The sequence below is a fragment of the Pholis gunnellus genome (genome assembly GCF_910591455.1).
Source record: "Pholis gunnellus genome assembly, chromosome: 14".
Classification (NCBI taxonomy): domain Eukaryota; kingdom Metazoa; phylum Chordata; class Actinopteri; order Perciformes; family Pholidae; genus Pholis; species Pholis gunnellus.
In genome coordinates this window covers 18,110,761-18,125,642 of record NC_136541.1, presented here as the reverse complement: position 1 = coordinate 18,125,642, position 14,882 = coordinate 18,110,761, and the positions used below count along the sequence as shown (strand labels likewise).

The following is a 14,882-nucleotide window of genomic DNA, read 5'->3' as shown; positions in this document are numbered from 1 at the left end:
TGCATCCTATGTGGCTTTATACATACATACGAGATGTGTTTGGAATCATTTCCCATCACAGTCAATGTAGTAAGAACCTTACCTTACCCCATATTGATTGCCTTGTGTCGCTCTAATTCACACACCCACACCCACACACACACCCACACACACACCCACACACCCACACACACACACACACACACACACACACACACACTTACAAACACAATTCTCTTCTATTCATAGTGGAATAGAAAAACAGGAAAGACTTCCTGCAGCTCATTTGAGGAAAAACAAGCAGCTAAAACAATCAAACACCCGAGCAGCTCTGCACTCACCAACACAGAGAGCTGCTATAGAATAAATCAGACTTCATGACTGACCATGGTGATGTGCGTGATACGCATGCATCTGTAAAGTGTTCAAAGTCAGGATGTCGTTAGCTCTTATGAAGAAGACAAATATAATATGACCCAATAGATTTCATCTTTTTTTCTTTTGAAGTTTTGACTCTCTGTTATATATGTACACGTCCTTACTAATTGAAAACAATAGGACCGGGCCTCAAAACAGCCTGACAGAGCTGCTAGCACACCTTTAGCCTCTCCCTATTAGCGTGTGGATTCCATATCAGCCCTGCATTCAGAGAGGTGCTAACCACACATCGTCCTGCAGAGCCAGTTCTGTGGCTTTATGCAGCTGTCTTATTAAATATGATGTTTCGGGGAAAAAAAATCTGGATGTTAGCAAGTTGCAACTTTCACAGAAATGTGACGGCTCATTTTACATTAGCCCAGTAGCATGCTTGTGCAGTGAACCAAAGACTGCTCATGAGTTCTACAAAGGGTTTGCTACACGTGTCTCCTCGCTGGTGATGCTGAGCCAGGCCTGTACCACTATTCACTTCATGCTCGTTTTAGGGAGCTTTTGCCTTCAGTCTGGTTCTCACAGCAAGTCAAACACATGCATAGCTTCACTTACGCACTTTGCCAATCAGGAATATTATGAAATAGCTTTTTTTCTGTATTAGCATAACTACCCTGCTGCATGATTGTAGGGAGTCTGTGTATGAAAAAGGGTCACAAGCCTTGCTCTCGTCTCCCAGTATGGACATGAGCACCCATGAACTTGATGCCTGCACCTCAATCAATGTTTCGTTTCAAGTCCAGCGTCCGGCGGTACACCACCAAAACAATGCAAATGTGTCACCATGTGAATACAACTACACCAGGAAACGACTGTTTTTAAACCATCTCTGCCCTCTTCGCTCTCATATCCTGCTGCTCTTGAAACTGTTTGTTCCCATCGTCTTGTTTATCACCTGCTGTTGCCTCAAATCTGACACCATCAAAGTTTTCATGTCTGTGCGTGCGCCTGTTTGGTGACTGCTGCATGATTTCACCACAATGCAAATGAAGACTACCGGTTTTGATCTATACTTACCGGATACATGTGTGTGTGTGTGTCTGTATGTGTGTATTACTAGTAGCAGCAGTACTGGTACTCAGTTTACACTACACTTGTCAGCAATACGTTTGACCTCAAATAACATTTTGAGGTACTTTATATACTGCTTATATAGATCCACTTTATTACATTTCAGATGCAAATATTATTAAAAAACATCCTCCTCCCCAACCTTGATGGCACTGATGGACTTGTGGTGCATCTGTGAGTGTTAGGGGTTTAGTGTGTGTGTGTGTGTGTGTGTGTGTGTGTGTGTGTGTGTGTGTGTGTGTGCGTACAGATGGTCAGGTTCCCTCATATTCAGACAAGCTGAGTTTCCTGCTGTTGAACAATCGTGGGAAAACCAGAGGTCAAGACAAAAGGAGAAATAAAGAGGGAGAGAACGACTGGGTTGCATCCAAATGGCCTGCGATAACTTCCTGCTTTGTTCCTGGTGGATTAATACAATGTGACAGGTGAAACCAATAGCCTGCCGGGAGTGTTTGCATGGACCCCAGCAGGTGGAGGCGTGAGAATGATGCGGGAGCAGAAATAGACATTAATGGGTTTGGACTGAACCCTGCAGACTGACTGCAGACTTGTTGTGTGCGTTTAGATGACTGCTAAACCCCTTAATAAATAATGCACTAATATTTGTAAGTGTTTAACTATGTGCTTGTCAACAATTATAACTCCTTTTAGGAAGTATCGATTAAAAATATTAAAAATCAAGTGAATTCAATCAAGTCAAAAGTTACACGATATACATTGTTTCCAAACAGTGCTTACTGAGCAAACTGACAGCAGATAAACTGACTGTGCTGCAGGAAGAGAGAAGTCATAATACTTTCTGTTCCCAAGGTCGATATATTATATTTTGTCTGTGTTCATTGTAACTGACATGAACCCGAGGCAGCAGCAGCTACTGTTCTCCACTGATCAGAATCAGATCCACTGATCCGACAAGCATCTATTAAAGAAAGACCAGCCAGTAAGAGCGGCTATCTGCAACATGCGCCTCCCTCACTGGCTTCACGCCCACAAACGCTGCCAGTGGTGGACGAATAATTGTTTACCTGAGCCTTTAGTTCAGGCTGGGCTGTTAAAAATGTGTACTCCAAACCTAGAAAACGTATATTTTATTTCTATATGCTCCTCACTGTTGACCACCACTCTGCTTCCTTAAATCAGACTCAATGCACAGTGTGATGAGGGCCCAGTCTGTGGCTGCACAGGAACCTGTCACTGAGGTATTTGATGAGGAGAACAGGGTGAGGACGAGCAGCAGACTTTTGAGGTCAATATGCAAGAACAGTGTCTGACCAGGAGTATGATGATACTCTACATCTTTATACTCTTTTATGTGTTTTTTTTCATTATGCCAAAGAATTGACAGGATATAAAACAATAACGTTTGAATGCTTTTCACAAGTGCGTAGCGGTTGGAGCTACTATATGCATATTAGTATTGATCCACTGTAGCTGTGCACTGCTGTGTATTCCGGTAAATAAGGAGTGGGTTTGATATTATCCTCTGTCTTCTTAAACAGTAAAATTGCTGACTTCACAATCAACCAAAACCTGCCGAAGCTGTGGTCATTTAGCATTAAACCTCACTAAACAAAGTCAAAACAAAGATAAATGCATTTTCAGCACAGGAAATTACTTATAGCTTTATTGCTCGATTTGTATGGCTGACCTTTAAACTGGATGTTGTGAAGTCCTTGGACGGCAAGGGGGAAGCCAGTAAAATATGGAACTAATAAAGCTCCAACTAGCCCTAACGTCTCTTTCATATATTTACTGGTAAGTGCTATTTACGGAAATGAGAACAAAATAATGTAATGCTGTAATTGGTACATCTTTCATGTCTTCCTCTTGCATTTGAATTTCACTTATACTGAGGTATCTTCAGTGTAAATTCATCCACCAACCTGTCACCCTCCAATACTTCACAACATAAGTGTCCCTGCAGCGTCACATTGCAATTTCAGTTTAAGTCGTGTCAAATGCTTCCCTATAATATCAATTGAATCAATAACAATGGTTTTCTCTTTGAAATAAAATTGCTCTAATTCTGTGGGCATTCGAGAAGCTGACCTAAAATCTGGCTTTGAAGTGGAACTTAAATGAACAAAATCATGGTGTATATATGATGTATACAACTAGGTTGCAAATTAACCATGAATATCAGATACAATAATCAGCATTAAATACATCTGTATCAATAACCTAGATAATTAAAACAGACACAGGTAAATATAACTAAATACATGGTTTAAATACACCTATACTGCCATCTAATGGTATAAATGGTATAAAACACTTTTATTCTGCGTCTCTTTAGTTTATACAGTCTGTGCTCTGCGTTCACTAAAGCAACAGCACAATACATGGAATATGAAATATTAGTGCCAACAGCAACAACTCTGTGAACACAACAAATGTTACGAACTGTATTCGATCACACAATGCACCGATTAATCGACAACTAACTCTTGCTGTGCACATGGATAAATGACAATATTAAACTGCATGTAGTCAACTACCGTTGCTAACACACTCCCATCAGCCGCCGTTTATTTATTTTTATTTATTTATTTTTCTTCTAACGTTACCCTGGTATGTGTTTGCATCATAGACTAACACTGTTCTTTGCACGCGCTCATTCTATTGCCTTGACTTTCATTTTGACATATTAAATATATAATATTTTGGAAAAAACATGGTATTTCTGTATTTTCGATTAACGGTAAAATCCTAAACGGACCTCTTGCACATTTGTTTTCTCTTGAACTTTATTGGCTTGAAGACGGAAGCGTGTCGCGTGTACCGGCGTAATGACGCGGTGTCGGTTAACATCTGCACTCCTGATTGGCTACCAGACAGACAGCGTTTGCAAAGCTTCGTCGATTGGTCCAAAGTGGCGCGCCAAAGATCACGTGTCTCTCTTTTCGCGCGAAACTGCAGCTCTGTTGTCGGTCCCGCAGCGTGCTGTTTGTGTGTGTGTCTGTCCGGAGTGGAGCAGTACGGCTCTGTGTTTCTGAATCTTTGTACTCCAGTTTGACGGTGTTTCAACATGGATGTAGCCACAGCCACCGCGGAGCATGCCGGGGAGATGGTGAAAGACGAGTTGGCGGAAAAATGCCAGAAGTTATTCCAGGCTTTCTTAGAGGAGTAAGTCAGTCAGCGGCAGGCTTCACCGTATTGTTGTCGGCCGCGAATGCATCATTTTAATATATTCTTTATCCGTAACTCTGGAGGAGTTATTGATGTGTTGATCGGCTGTTTATCATTATATTTAATTATAATCCCGCTGCCTGTATCCGTGTGCAGGTTCCAGACCGGGGACGGGGAGGTGAAGTATGTCCGGGAGGCCGAGGAGCTGATCCGGCCCGAGAGGAACACCCTGCTGGTGAGCTTCAGAGACCTGGAGGGCTTCAACCAGGAGCTGGCTACCACCATCCAGGAGGAGTACTACAGGTGAGCCCCCCCCCCCCCCCCCCCCCCCCCCCCCCCACACACACACACACACACACACACACACACACACACACACACACACACACACACACACACACACACCGACCCCAGCCCACAAACACTACTGTTGCCCCGCAGCCTCCGTTTGATCACGATGCTGTGTTCTCGTCTGTAAACTCACACACACGAGATACCGGTGGATGTAACGACTAACTGGTGCATTTGCAGCCACGGAGAGGCGGCTGTGTGGATTAACATGGAGGCTTCTGTTTTTTTCAGAGTTTACCCCTTCCTCTGTCGGGCAGTGCGCAACTTTGCTCGGGATCATGGGAATGTTCCAATCAACAAAGAGTTCTACATAGCCATCGAGGAGCTGCCCACCAGACACAAGTAAGACACAAAGCCACCTCGGGTTTTTACTGTCCATTTCTGGTTGCTTTGTTGCCTCCGCAGAAATAGATTGTGTTGAATTAGCAACGCTAGAGCAATACGTCAACACCTATCCTGTGTGCGCTTTAGGATCCGTGAGCTGTCATCCATGCGCATTGGCACCCTGGTGAGGATCAGCGGTCAGGTGGTGAGGACACACCCAGTACATCCAGAGCTGGTAAGATGTCCTGCAGTCAACACAGGCAATGAGATCATTAGTTGTGTGTGTGTGTGTGTGTGTGTGTGTGTGTGTGTGTGTGTGTGTGTGTGTGTGTGTGTGTGTGTGTGTGTGTGTGTGTGTGTGGAAGCACCCAGAAGTGCTCCATACTTGGAAAACAAATCATGGTTTTTTTTTCTGTATGTGTGTATATATACACACAATATATAGGGATATTTGTGCACATGTACTGTATTTGTGTATTTATGTGTAGAGTTGAAATACATCCCATGTTGTTACCTAACCTCGCATCAAATGGATCACACATATATATGGACACAAGCACACACATCCACTTATATACATTTAGCTGGACCTCTGCCTCTCATTTGTATACTTGTTATTTTCCTCAGTGTCCTTATGTCCCCTTTGTTTTCGTCCCCGTCTTAATTACTGTGTGTAATTTCTTGGCTCATATTTGTGTTAATGTACTTGTCTGCACTTGTTTTGTACTCACTTTTCTACACAATGAAAAAGAAACAAAAAAAACCCCAAAACAAATCGTAGCTGTGATGCGAAATATAGCAATGTTGAGCTCCTACCTTACTGCATTGTCTTTTATTGTGATTCTGCAGGTGAGTGGAACCTTCCTGTGCATGGACTGCCAGGCGATGATCAAAGATGTCCCCCAGCAGTTCAAATACTCTCCACCAACCATCTGCAGAAACCCCGTCTGCAACAACCGCTCCCGCTTCCACCTCGACACGCACAAATCCAAGTTCATTGACTTCCAGAAGGTAGGTGTGTGTGTGTGTGTGTGTATCCGTACTAATGGGTGTATGTGTGTGTGTGTGTGTGTGTGTGTGTGTGTGTGTGTTGATGACAACAAGAGGTTTCTGATTGAGTCTTAACTCGGTGTGTTTTTTTTTTTTTTAGGTGCGCATCCAGGAGACGCAGGCGGAGCTGCCTCGCGGTTCGATCCCGCGTTCCCTGGAGATCGTCCTGAGGGCCGAGGCCGTGGAGATGGCTCAGGCCGGAGACCGCTGTGACTTCACCGGGACCCTCATTGTCGTGCCGGACGTCTCTCAGCTCAGCACTCCCGGTATGATTTTGAACACACACTTTTCAGCCTTCAAGTCACAGATAGTGACATAGTCTGAAAGCTACAAAGTCCTTTTTTTTTTTTTTTTAAATGTATTTGACACCTAACGACTGCGTCCTGTCTCCAGGTGTGCGAGCGGAGACCAGCACCCGCGTAGCTGGAGGTCCCCAGGGCTTTGAGGCTGAGGGTATGAGAGGACTGAAGGCTCTGGGAGTCAGAGAGCTTTCCTACAGACTGGCCTTCCTGGCCTGCAACGTGGCCCCGACCAACCCCCGAGTAAGACACACACACACACACACACACACACACACACACACACACACACAAGATAACAACCAATGCATTTCCAGAGCAATCGCAACTACAGCTTTGTCCTCCTTTCAGACAAGCAACCAAAACATGGCCGCTGTTCAAAAGTGTGTTTTCTCTTGTTGCAGTTTGGCGGGAAGGAGCTGCGGGACGAGGAGCAGACGGCGGAAAGCATCAAGAGCCAGATGACCGAGAAGGAGTGGGAGAAAGTGTTTGAGATGAGCCAAGACAAGAATTTGTACCATAACCTGTGCACCAGCCTCTTCCCCACCATCCACGGTCAGTGCTCCACCCGCTGTTGGAATGTTTTTCCGTACACAGGAAAGCCTTGTTGAACGGTATTACAGCTGTGGATCTGTGGTTAAATGCGGGTTGGGGGGGGGGTGCCGTGCTTTTCAGGCAGCGACGAGGTGAAGCGCGGCGTCCTGCTGATGCTGTTTGGAGGCGTTCCCAAAACGACCATGGAGGGAATCTCGCTGAGAGGAGACGTCAACGTCTGCATCGTCGGAGACCCCAGTACCGCCAAGAGCCAGTTCCTCAAGTATGTGACGCAACATTACGCCAAAATACCAGTAACTACCGGGGACATTGTGATCCGTCAAATGTAGAACTGACCGTTTTGAGTCTGTGCACAGATCCGTCAGTCCGAATGGTAATTTAAATATGTGTGTGTGTGCAGACACGTGGAGGAGTTCAGTCCCAGAGCGGTATACACTAGCGGCAAGGCCAGCACCGCCGCGGGTCTGACGGCAGCTGTGGTCAGAGACGAGGAGTCCAACGAGTTCGTCATCGAGGCCGGAGCTCTGATGCTGGCCGACAACGTGAGTGTTTCAGCGTCGCAGGGCGGACGGAGAAAGACTGTGAAGTGTGTGTTCGGTGGCGTTAATGGCGGTGTTTTTTTTTTTGTTTCTTTTTCCTCCAGGGCGTGTGCTGCATTGATGAGTTCGACAAGATGGACATCAAGGACCAGGTGGCTATCCATGAAGCCATGGAACAGCAGACCATCAGCATCACCAAGGCTGGAGTCAAGGTAATTCAGTCGAATATTTAAATAATACCTTCACGGTTGTGTCTCCTAAAGATCGTTAAGTTTTGGTCTGCCGGACTTTTACACTGTTTTTTGGTCAAGAGGAAAATTAAAAACCAACGAGTTAGCTTGACTACGAACTAAACCGTTTCCAACTTCAATCAGCCGAACTCAAAAGGAAGCCGTTCAGTCGTGCGCAGTAAGAGTAACCAGACTTTGCCTCCGTCTCCTCCAGGCCACGCTGAATGCTCGCACCTCCATCCTGGCTGCCGCCAACCCCGTCGGAGGGCGCTACGACCGCGGCAAGAGCCTGAAGCAGAACGTCAATCTGAGCGCCCCCATCATGAGCCGCTTCGACCTCTTCTTCATCTTGGTGGACGACTGTAATGAGGTACGCGTGTATTCAGCGTAGGCCGTGCATTTTGTTCCTGCGCATTTTCATTTCAACTTTTTTTTTTTTTTTTAATGTGTCTGTGTTATGTTTACCCCTCACTTGTTGTATTCTTCTTTTAGATCCTTTTAGTTCTGGCATCCTCTGCTCTGATGCCGGCATTATGAGCGTTTTATCTGACTTGAGCTGATCTAATGCTGCACGTTCGTCCGTGTGTTTCCCAGGTGACGGACTACGCCATCGCCAGACGCATCGTGGACCTGCACTGCCGCGGAGATGAGTCTGTGGACAGACTGTACTCGCTGGACGAGATCCGTAGATACCTGCTCTTCGCAAGGCAGTTCAAACCTAAGGTGTGTGTGTGTGTGTGTGTGTTCACCTGCACAGATTGTGTGTGCGTGTGTGTGTTCACAGGTTAACAATGTGTGCGCCTGCGATCCGTATTAACCGGTGCATATTCCACGCGTACGTCTGTAGATCTCCAGCGAATCCGAAGAGTTCATTGTGGAGCAGTACAAGCGCCTCCGCCAGCGCGACAGCTCCGGAGGTGTGTCCAAGTCCGCCTGGAGAATAACGGTGCGACAGCTGGAGAGCATGATCCGCCTCTCGGAGGGCATGGCGCGCATGCACTGCTGTGACGAGGTGGGCACCGACCAGCAATGGTTCACAGATGGTAACACAATAACAGTTCGACACACTGATACTGGACAAGTGGCAGTTTTGCAGAAGGCAAGCCGCAAATATACATTTAAAACCTGAGAACGGCAGCTCTGGCTATAATATTGTGGCAAATGAATGTTTCGTATTGTAACTACTCACACGCATATTACATGTTACAGTATGGTGACCGTTGAGTTTCCTCTTTGTGTCTTCAGGTGCAGCCCAAACATGTGAAGGAAGCCTTCCGTCTTCTGAACAAATCCATCATCAGAGTGGAGACGCCCGACATCAATCTGGAGCAGGACGACGACCTGGAGGAAGAGGAGCAGCAGGAGGATGGTACGAGCGTGCACACACACGCTCACGCTCTCTTGGATCGTATAAATGCGCATCCAGAGACATGACATACCTGTTCTCGACCTGTAGTTTGTACCTTGACTGAAACGAGATCCGGGTTTTATTCTAATGCAAACTTTACCTTTGCAGGAAGCGCCGTCCCTAACGGAGTGAACGGCCATGTGGATGGTGTTAACGGGGACGCCACTGGAATTAACAGACACGTCAACGGCCACGCGGAGTCTGTCGGCCAGCCCAAACCGGCTCTTCGCCTGTCCTTCCCCGAGTACAAACGCATCTCCAACCTGCTGGTCCTGCATTTGCGCCGGGCCGAGGAAGGTGCGAGACGCCTCTCTTCGTGCCTGCTGAAAATAATTTTCCCATACTTTGTTTTGTCTGTTCTTTTCTTTTTATTATTAATCAGTCCTAACATTTCCCCCCTCTGTCTGCGTTGCAGCTGAGGAAGAGGAGGAGCTGAAGAAAAGCGCAGTGGTCAACTGGTACCTGAAGGAGATTGAGTCGGAGATCGACTCCGAGGAGGAGCTCGTCAACAAGAAGGGTCTGATAGAGAAGGTCCTCCACAGGCTGGTGCACTATGTGAGTCCACCCGCTCCAAAAATACTACCGCTGATTATAAAACCAGCAGTCATTTTTAGCCGGCATGACTTGACCACGTGTGTGTGTGTGTGTGTGTGTCTGCTCCCCCCAGGATCACATCCTCATCGAGCTGTCTCAGGCGGGGCTGAAGGGCTCGGAGTCCGCGAGCACAGAAGAAGAGGTTCTGGTCGTCAACCCCAACTACATGCTGGAGGATTAATCTCCTCGGGCTTCCACGATTGTTGATATTAAACTTCAACAGTGAAGCTGATGTTCAAGTTGTTTTTGAATGCTCATATGTAATGCATACATAACGGTAACATTTGAGATGCTATTTGACTTGTTTTGTACTGTACAGAAGATTCTAGAGCTCTTTAAGATAAAAAAAAAAAAAAATCTGTTACTCTGTCAACCCGACTTTTGTAAATATGCTGCTCTCTCTTCCTCCAGTTGTTCACTGACTTCGGTCTGTTTGGCTCTCGGTCAAAGGAACTGCCCTGAATTGTGTACACTTAACTGTATATTCCAGGCATACATTCAGGCTGACGCACCTCCATGGTTTCAAGTTATATTTTGTCATTTTGTAAAATGATGACATGAAGTGAATCGAAATGTTAAAGGTTTGATGAATAAAATGTTGACATGAACACAAAACCACTTGACGCTGTTTTCCTGCTGCGTTTCAAAGAAGCGCCACATCGATGTCGTCCACTAGGTGGCAGCAGTCAGAGATAATTGAAATGCCACTGCGCATGCTCCATAAGCCTTATTCAACAAACATGGCGGCGTCCTACGTGACAGCAGTCAGGACGGCACTTAAAGGTAAAAATACAAATGTATTAACAGTACACGTCCTGTAACAACTAAGCCTCAAGATGCTAAACATGCAAGCTATCTCGTGGCTGAGTCATTCGTGTAAATAACTTCAAGTGGCGTTATTTTAGTGATTGTTTTAACAACAGGTGTATTTTCCTTGTTTATGCACTATGTAACCAGACTGAACCCTCACATTCACCTCGCCGCAGAGGTGACAGAAGTCATATCTTTTTTTCTCTTAGGTGTACGCCTTGTTCCGGGCCGGTGGCTCCTTACGCAGAGGTGCCGAACCCCGGCAGTGTGTCAACATTCGCAGCTACACGTCTCCCCTGCTGCCGCCCTGTGCAGCTCTAGGATAGAACCACAGAGGAGCACCCAGACACACAGCACATCCGGCACCGACACAGAGGACAGGAGAGCCGAGGATGAGGAGGATGAGGGTCCTGAATACATCCCCCAGAAAAAGGCGAAGAACCCCATGGTTGTGATTGGCTACGCCTGGTGAGTCTCATCTCTCTCTATACTCTGCCACAAAAATGATCCCTTCTTTAAAGACAACTCACATCATCAGACATTAGAGACGTTTTGCAAAATAATAATTCCCATAAATCATCATAAAATGGGCAATAAATTAGGAAATGGACTTCATTATCAGTCTCACTGACATCTAAATGTACTTGAATGTAGCTGAGCACATAATTACCTTTTAGTCTTAGTTAAGTTCTGCTTCACATAAGGCTCCACACTGTAGTTGTTGTTATACATGAGACAACAGTTTAGTAATAAAGGTTTGTACCAAACACATGAGACCATTTACCCTTATACAGATGCTGCAATTTTAAATATTGAGTACCATTATGAGTACTGCTACCAAGGCAGCATTGCTGTAGTTTGAGTAGTTGCATTGAAAAAGTTTCATTTTCTGAGTAACTCATTATATATTGCTTTATATTTCTAATTAAACAACATTTGTGTTGTTTAGTCTTAAGGTAACTCCTGGTCCTAAAGCAGTGAGCTGCTAGTGTATCTCATTAATTAACAACAGCCCGGGCAGCCTGTGTGTCAGATTTACCAAATGATTCAGTTTTACCATTCAGATTATTTACTGACTGCTGTTTGTGTGTTTGTGTTCTTGCACCAGAAGTCATGTAAAAATACAGCAGTTGACAGAGGCTCTAGCTTATTGTGTACACCAAGGTAAAACTAAAATCTGAGCGTCATGAAGACAATATAATCTAAATTATAATGTCTACACTCATTCTCATAAAGATAGTGGTCAAACATTAGGGTAACCTCCCAGTTTAATTATATTTATTCAACAGCAGCACAAGGCACAACCTCAAAAATGATCGTAAACTTGATTAGCTCCTCTTTCATGAGCAGGATTTAATACCAGACTGTTGTATTGGACGGCTTTAGCTTGGTGTAAGTTAATAATATATTAACTGTAAATGTTCAAAGTAACATTGTGTACTCCTATAGAGGGAAAACTGTGTGACTTATAATTACTTAAATTAAGAGAAAACATAAACACTAATTGTAGCTTTCCATACTTTGTGTGGCCCACTAAGTATAATAATCACTCTCCCTCCTGTAGGATGATCGGCCTCCCCACAGGAATCATTGGCTTCATCCTGGCCAAGAGAGAGGTGGACAAGAACCGACTGAAGCAGCTGAAGGTTCGACAAAGGATGAATCAGTCGAATGAGGGAGAATACGCAGGGAGTCGCTACCGCCATGATACAGAGGATGTCAAACTGGACCAATGATGGACATGAATGTCGCCACCGAGACGGTGACTCCACTGAACTGAAGCCCAAAGACTGATTACAGAAGAGATGTCAATTATATGGGTTTAAACCATCCAAAACCTCTAAGGACTATTTCTTCTTGAGGCAGATGCAGTAAATCTAAGAATCTTAGATGTTCTTGCTCATGAACAAAGATGGAGTATCCTGTTAAAGTTGAGCATAACATGGAGAACGATCACATATTTATTAGCCTTGTTGCTGATGTTCTATAAATATGATAACGGAAATAAATGTATATTTATAAATTTGTGATTAAATTAACAATAATCATCACTGGTACAAATGCATACGAACCACATCGAAACTGATATAAATGTTTTTTGATATTAAAAGGCAAAAAAAAGATTCCTCATCATTGATATGTTTATTTACAAACAACCCACCATCTGTGCTGCACATTCAATACGTCTGCCTTTGTTGTTTTGAGTTAAGTGTTGTATGTAACATGAGTCTATACTTGTGATTAATAGGAGTCATAGTATAGTCATAAAACTAATATTTTAGTATGTCAAAAAAAATCATAGAACCACCATAGTATAGTATGTCAATAAAGTAAAAACAAGTCATAGTTTAGTATGTCAAAAAATGTCGAAGAATGATAATACAGTATTATAATATATAACTATAAAATATTAAGTCAGAAAAAAGCCCAAAAAAACTTTTCATTCAGTTATTTTTATTTTGAATACATTGCTGTATTTTTCAATGTACAAGACCACAACTTCAACTATCAGGTTCCAATTTTTTTTTCAAATGATCAAAAGTATTGGCTCCATATTTTCGTTGCTGGCTAATACTGAAGATGGACGACAATCCAACACGACAGGTGAGTTATTCGCATTGGTTATATGACAAAAACAGTGGCTCAATGTTTTAATGGAAGGAAAACTTTGCAGATTTTCAACTAGCTGTGTGATGGGCGGGGAACTCCGGGTACTGGTGTGTCTTAGGCACGGTTAGGCACTGTTAGTTCCTCTTGGGCACTGTTAGGCACTGTTAGTTCCTCTTGAGCACTGTTAGGCACTGTTAGTTCCTCTTGGGCTCTGTTAGGCACTGTTAGGCAATCTTAGTTCTTCTTAGGCACTCGTATGCACTGTTAGGTACTGTTAGTTCCTCGGGCACTGTTAGGCACTGTCAGGCACTATTAGGCACTGTTAGGCACTCTTAGTTCCTCTTAGGCATTTTAGGCACTGTTAGGCACTGTTAGATCCCCTTGGGCACTGTTAGGCACTGTTAGTTCCTCTTGGGCACTGTTAGGCACTGTTAGTTCCTCGGGCACTGTTAGGCACTGTCAGGCACTATTAGGCACTGTTAGGCACTCTTAGTTCCTCTTAGGCATTTTAGGCACTGTTAGGCACTGTTAGATCCCCTTGGGCACTGTTAGGCACTGTTAGTTCCTCTTGGGCTCTGTTAGGCACTGTTAGGCACTCTTAGTTCCTCTTAGAAACTCGTATGCACTGTTAGGCAATGTTAGTTCCCCTTGGGCACTGTTAGGTACTGTTAGTTCCTCTTGGGCTCTGTTAGGCACTGTTAGGCACTCTTAGTTCCTCTTAGGAACTCGTATGCACTGTTAGGCAATGTTAGTTCCCCTTGGGCACTGTTAGGTACTGTTAGTTCCTCTTGGGCACTTTTAGACACTGTTAAGCACTCTTAGTTCCTCTTAGACACTTCTTGGCACTGATAGTTCCTCTTGGGCACTGCTGGGCACTGTTAGGCACTGTTAGTTGCTCTTATGCACTCTTAGGCTCTGTTAGGCACTGTTAGTTCCTCTTAGGCACTCTGACCAATTACATTGCACATTAATGCTGAGCTGCACGTTAATGTTGACAACTTCACAGAGTAGTAACGCTACTGCAGATGTAAAAAAACAAAAGCAGTTCACTTACCAAGTCCGTTTCTCCTCCTCTTTCAGCCATTGAGTGTTAAAAAAACAAAGCTAGGTAAAAAAAAATTGAATCTGAACCAAGCAAAACGATAAAAATGTAGCCCACTGACCAATCACGTTAATGCTGAGCTGCACGTTAATGCTGACATACTTGCCTAGTCCACCCAGGGGCGTGGAGGTCCTCTTTGTCTGCGAATGGTGGGTCTGAGTGTGGGTGGCGTTGTCAAAAACCAATACCCTAAAAATGGGTATATGCTCTGTGAAGCCACTGTCATTTATGATATCAAAGGCAACATTCCGTGATGTCACTGATGATGTCATTAATGATATCCAAGACAACATTCCGTTATGTCACTGATGATGTAATTTACAATATCAAAGTCAACATTCCTTGATGTCACAATGACGATGTCCACCTCTCATAAACAGACTATATATATATATATATATA

At 44.3% G+C, this 14,882-nt stretch overlaps 2 protein-coding genes across 2 annotated transcripts; both read left to right on the top strand.

Annotated features, from left to right (window-relative positions):
• Positions 1-4,437: 4,437 nt before the first annotated feature.
• mcm6 (minichromosome maintenance complex component 6) lies at positions 4,438-10,539 on the top strand. The gene is made up of 18 exons (XM_079172880.1): positions 4,438-4,605; positions 4,765-4,911; positions 5,191-5,301; positions 5,431-5,518; positions 6,133-6,294; positions 6,434-6,599; positions 6,727-6,875; positions 7,037-7,187; positions 7,308-7,449; positions 7,588-7,729; positions 7,831-7,938; positions 8,171-8,326; positions 8,551-8,679; positions 8,804-8,968; positions 9,202-9,325; positions 9,473-9,661; positions 9,780-9,919; positions 10,032-10,539. Exons 1-18 carry the CDS (start codon positions 4,508-4,510, stop codon positions 10,137-10,139), a joined length of 2,475 nt encoding a protein of 824 aa, XP_079029006.1. The 5' UTR covers positions 4,438-4,507; the 3' UTR covers positions 10,140-10,539.
• Positions 10,540-10,698: 159 nt separating this feature from the next.
• Positions 10,699-12,892, top strand: LOC306705681 (uncharacterized protein; the record flags this gene model as incomplete). Its single annotated transcript, XM_079172498.1, has 3 exons — positions 10,699-10,741; positions 10,978-11,236; positions 12,333-12,892. The coding sequence occupies 3 exons, from the start codon at positions 10,699-10,701 to the stop codon at positions 12,502-12,504; spliced, it is 474 nt and encodes a 157-aa protein (XP_079028624.1). The 3' UTR covers positions 12,505-12,892.
• Between the last annotated feature and the right edge of the window lie 1,990 nt (positions 12,893-14,882).

Bases quoted from the DNA above. Each gene is read 5' to 3' on its own strand.
- mcm6 (XM_079172880.1), top strand. From the start codon at position 4,508: ATGGATGTAGCCACAGCCACCGCGGAGCATGCCGGGGAGATGGTGAAA. The intron at 4,912-5,190 runs GTGAGCCCCCCC...TGTTTTTTTCAG, and splicing joins ATCCAGGAGGAGTACTACAG to AGTTTACCCCTTCCTCTGTC. The intron at 5,519-6,132 runs GTAAGATGTCCT...GTGATTCTGCAG, and splicing joins ACCCAGTACATCCAGAGCTG to GTGAGTGGAACCTTCCTGTG.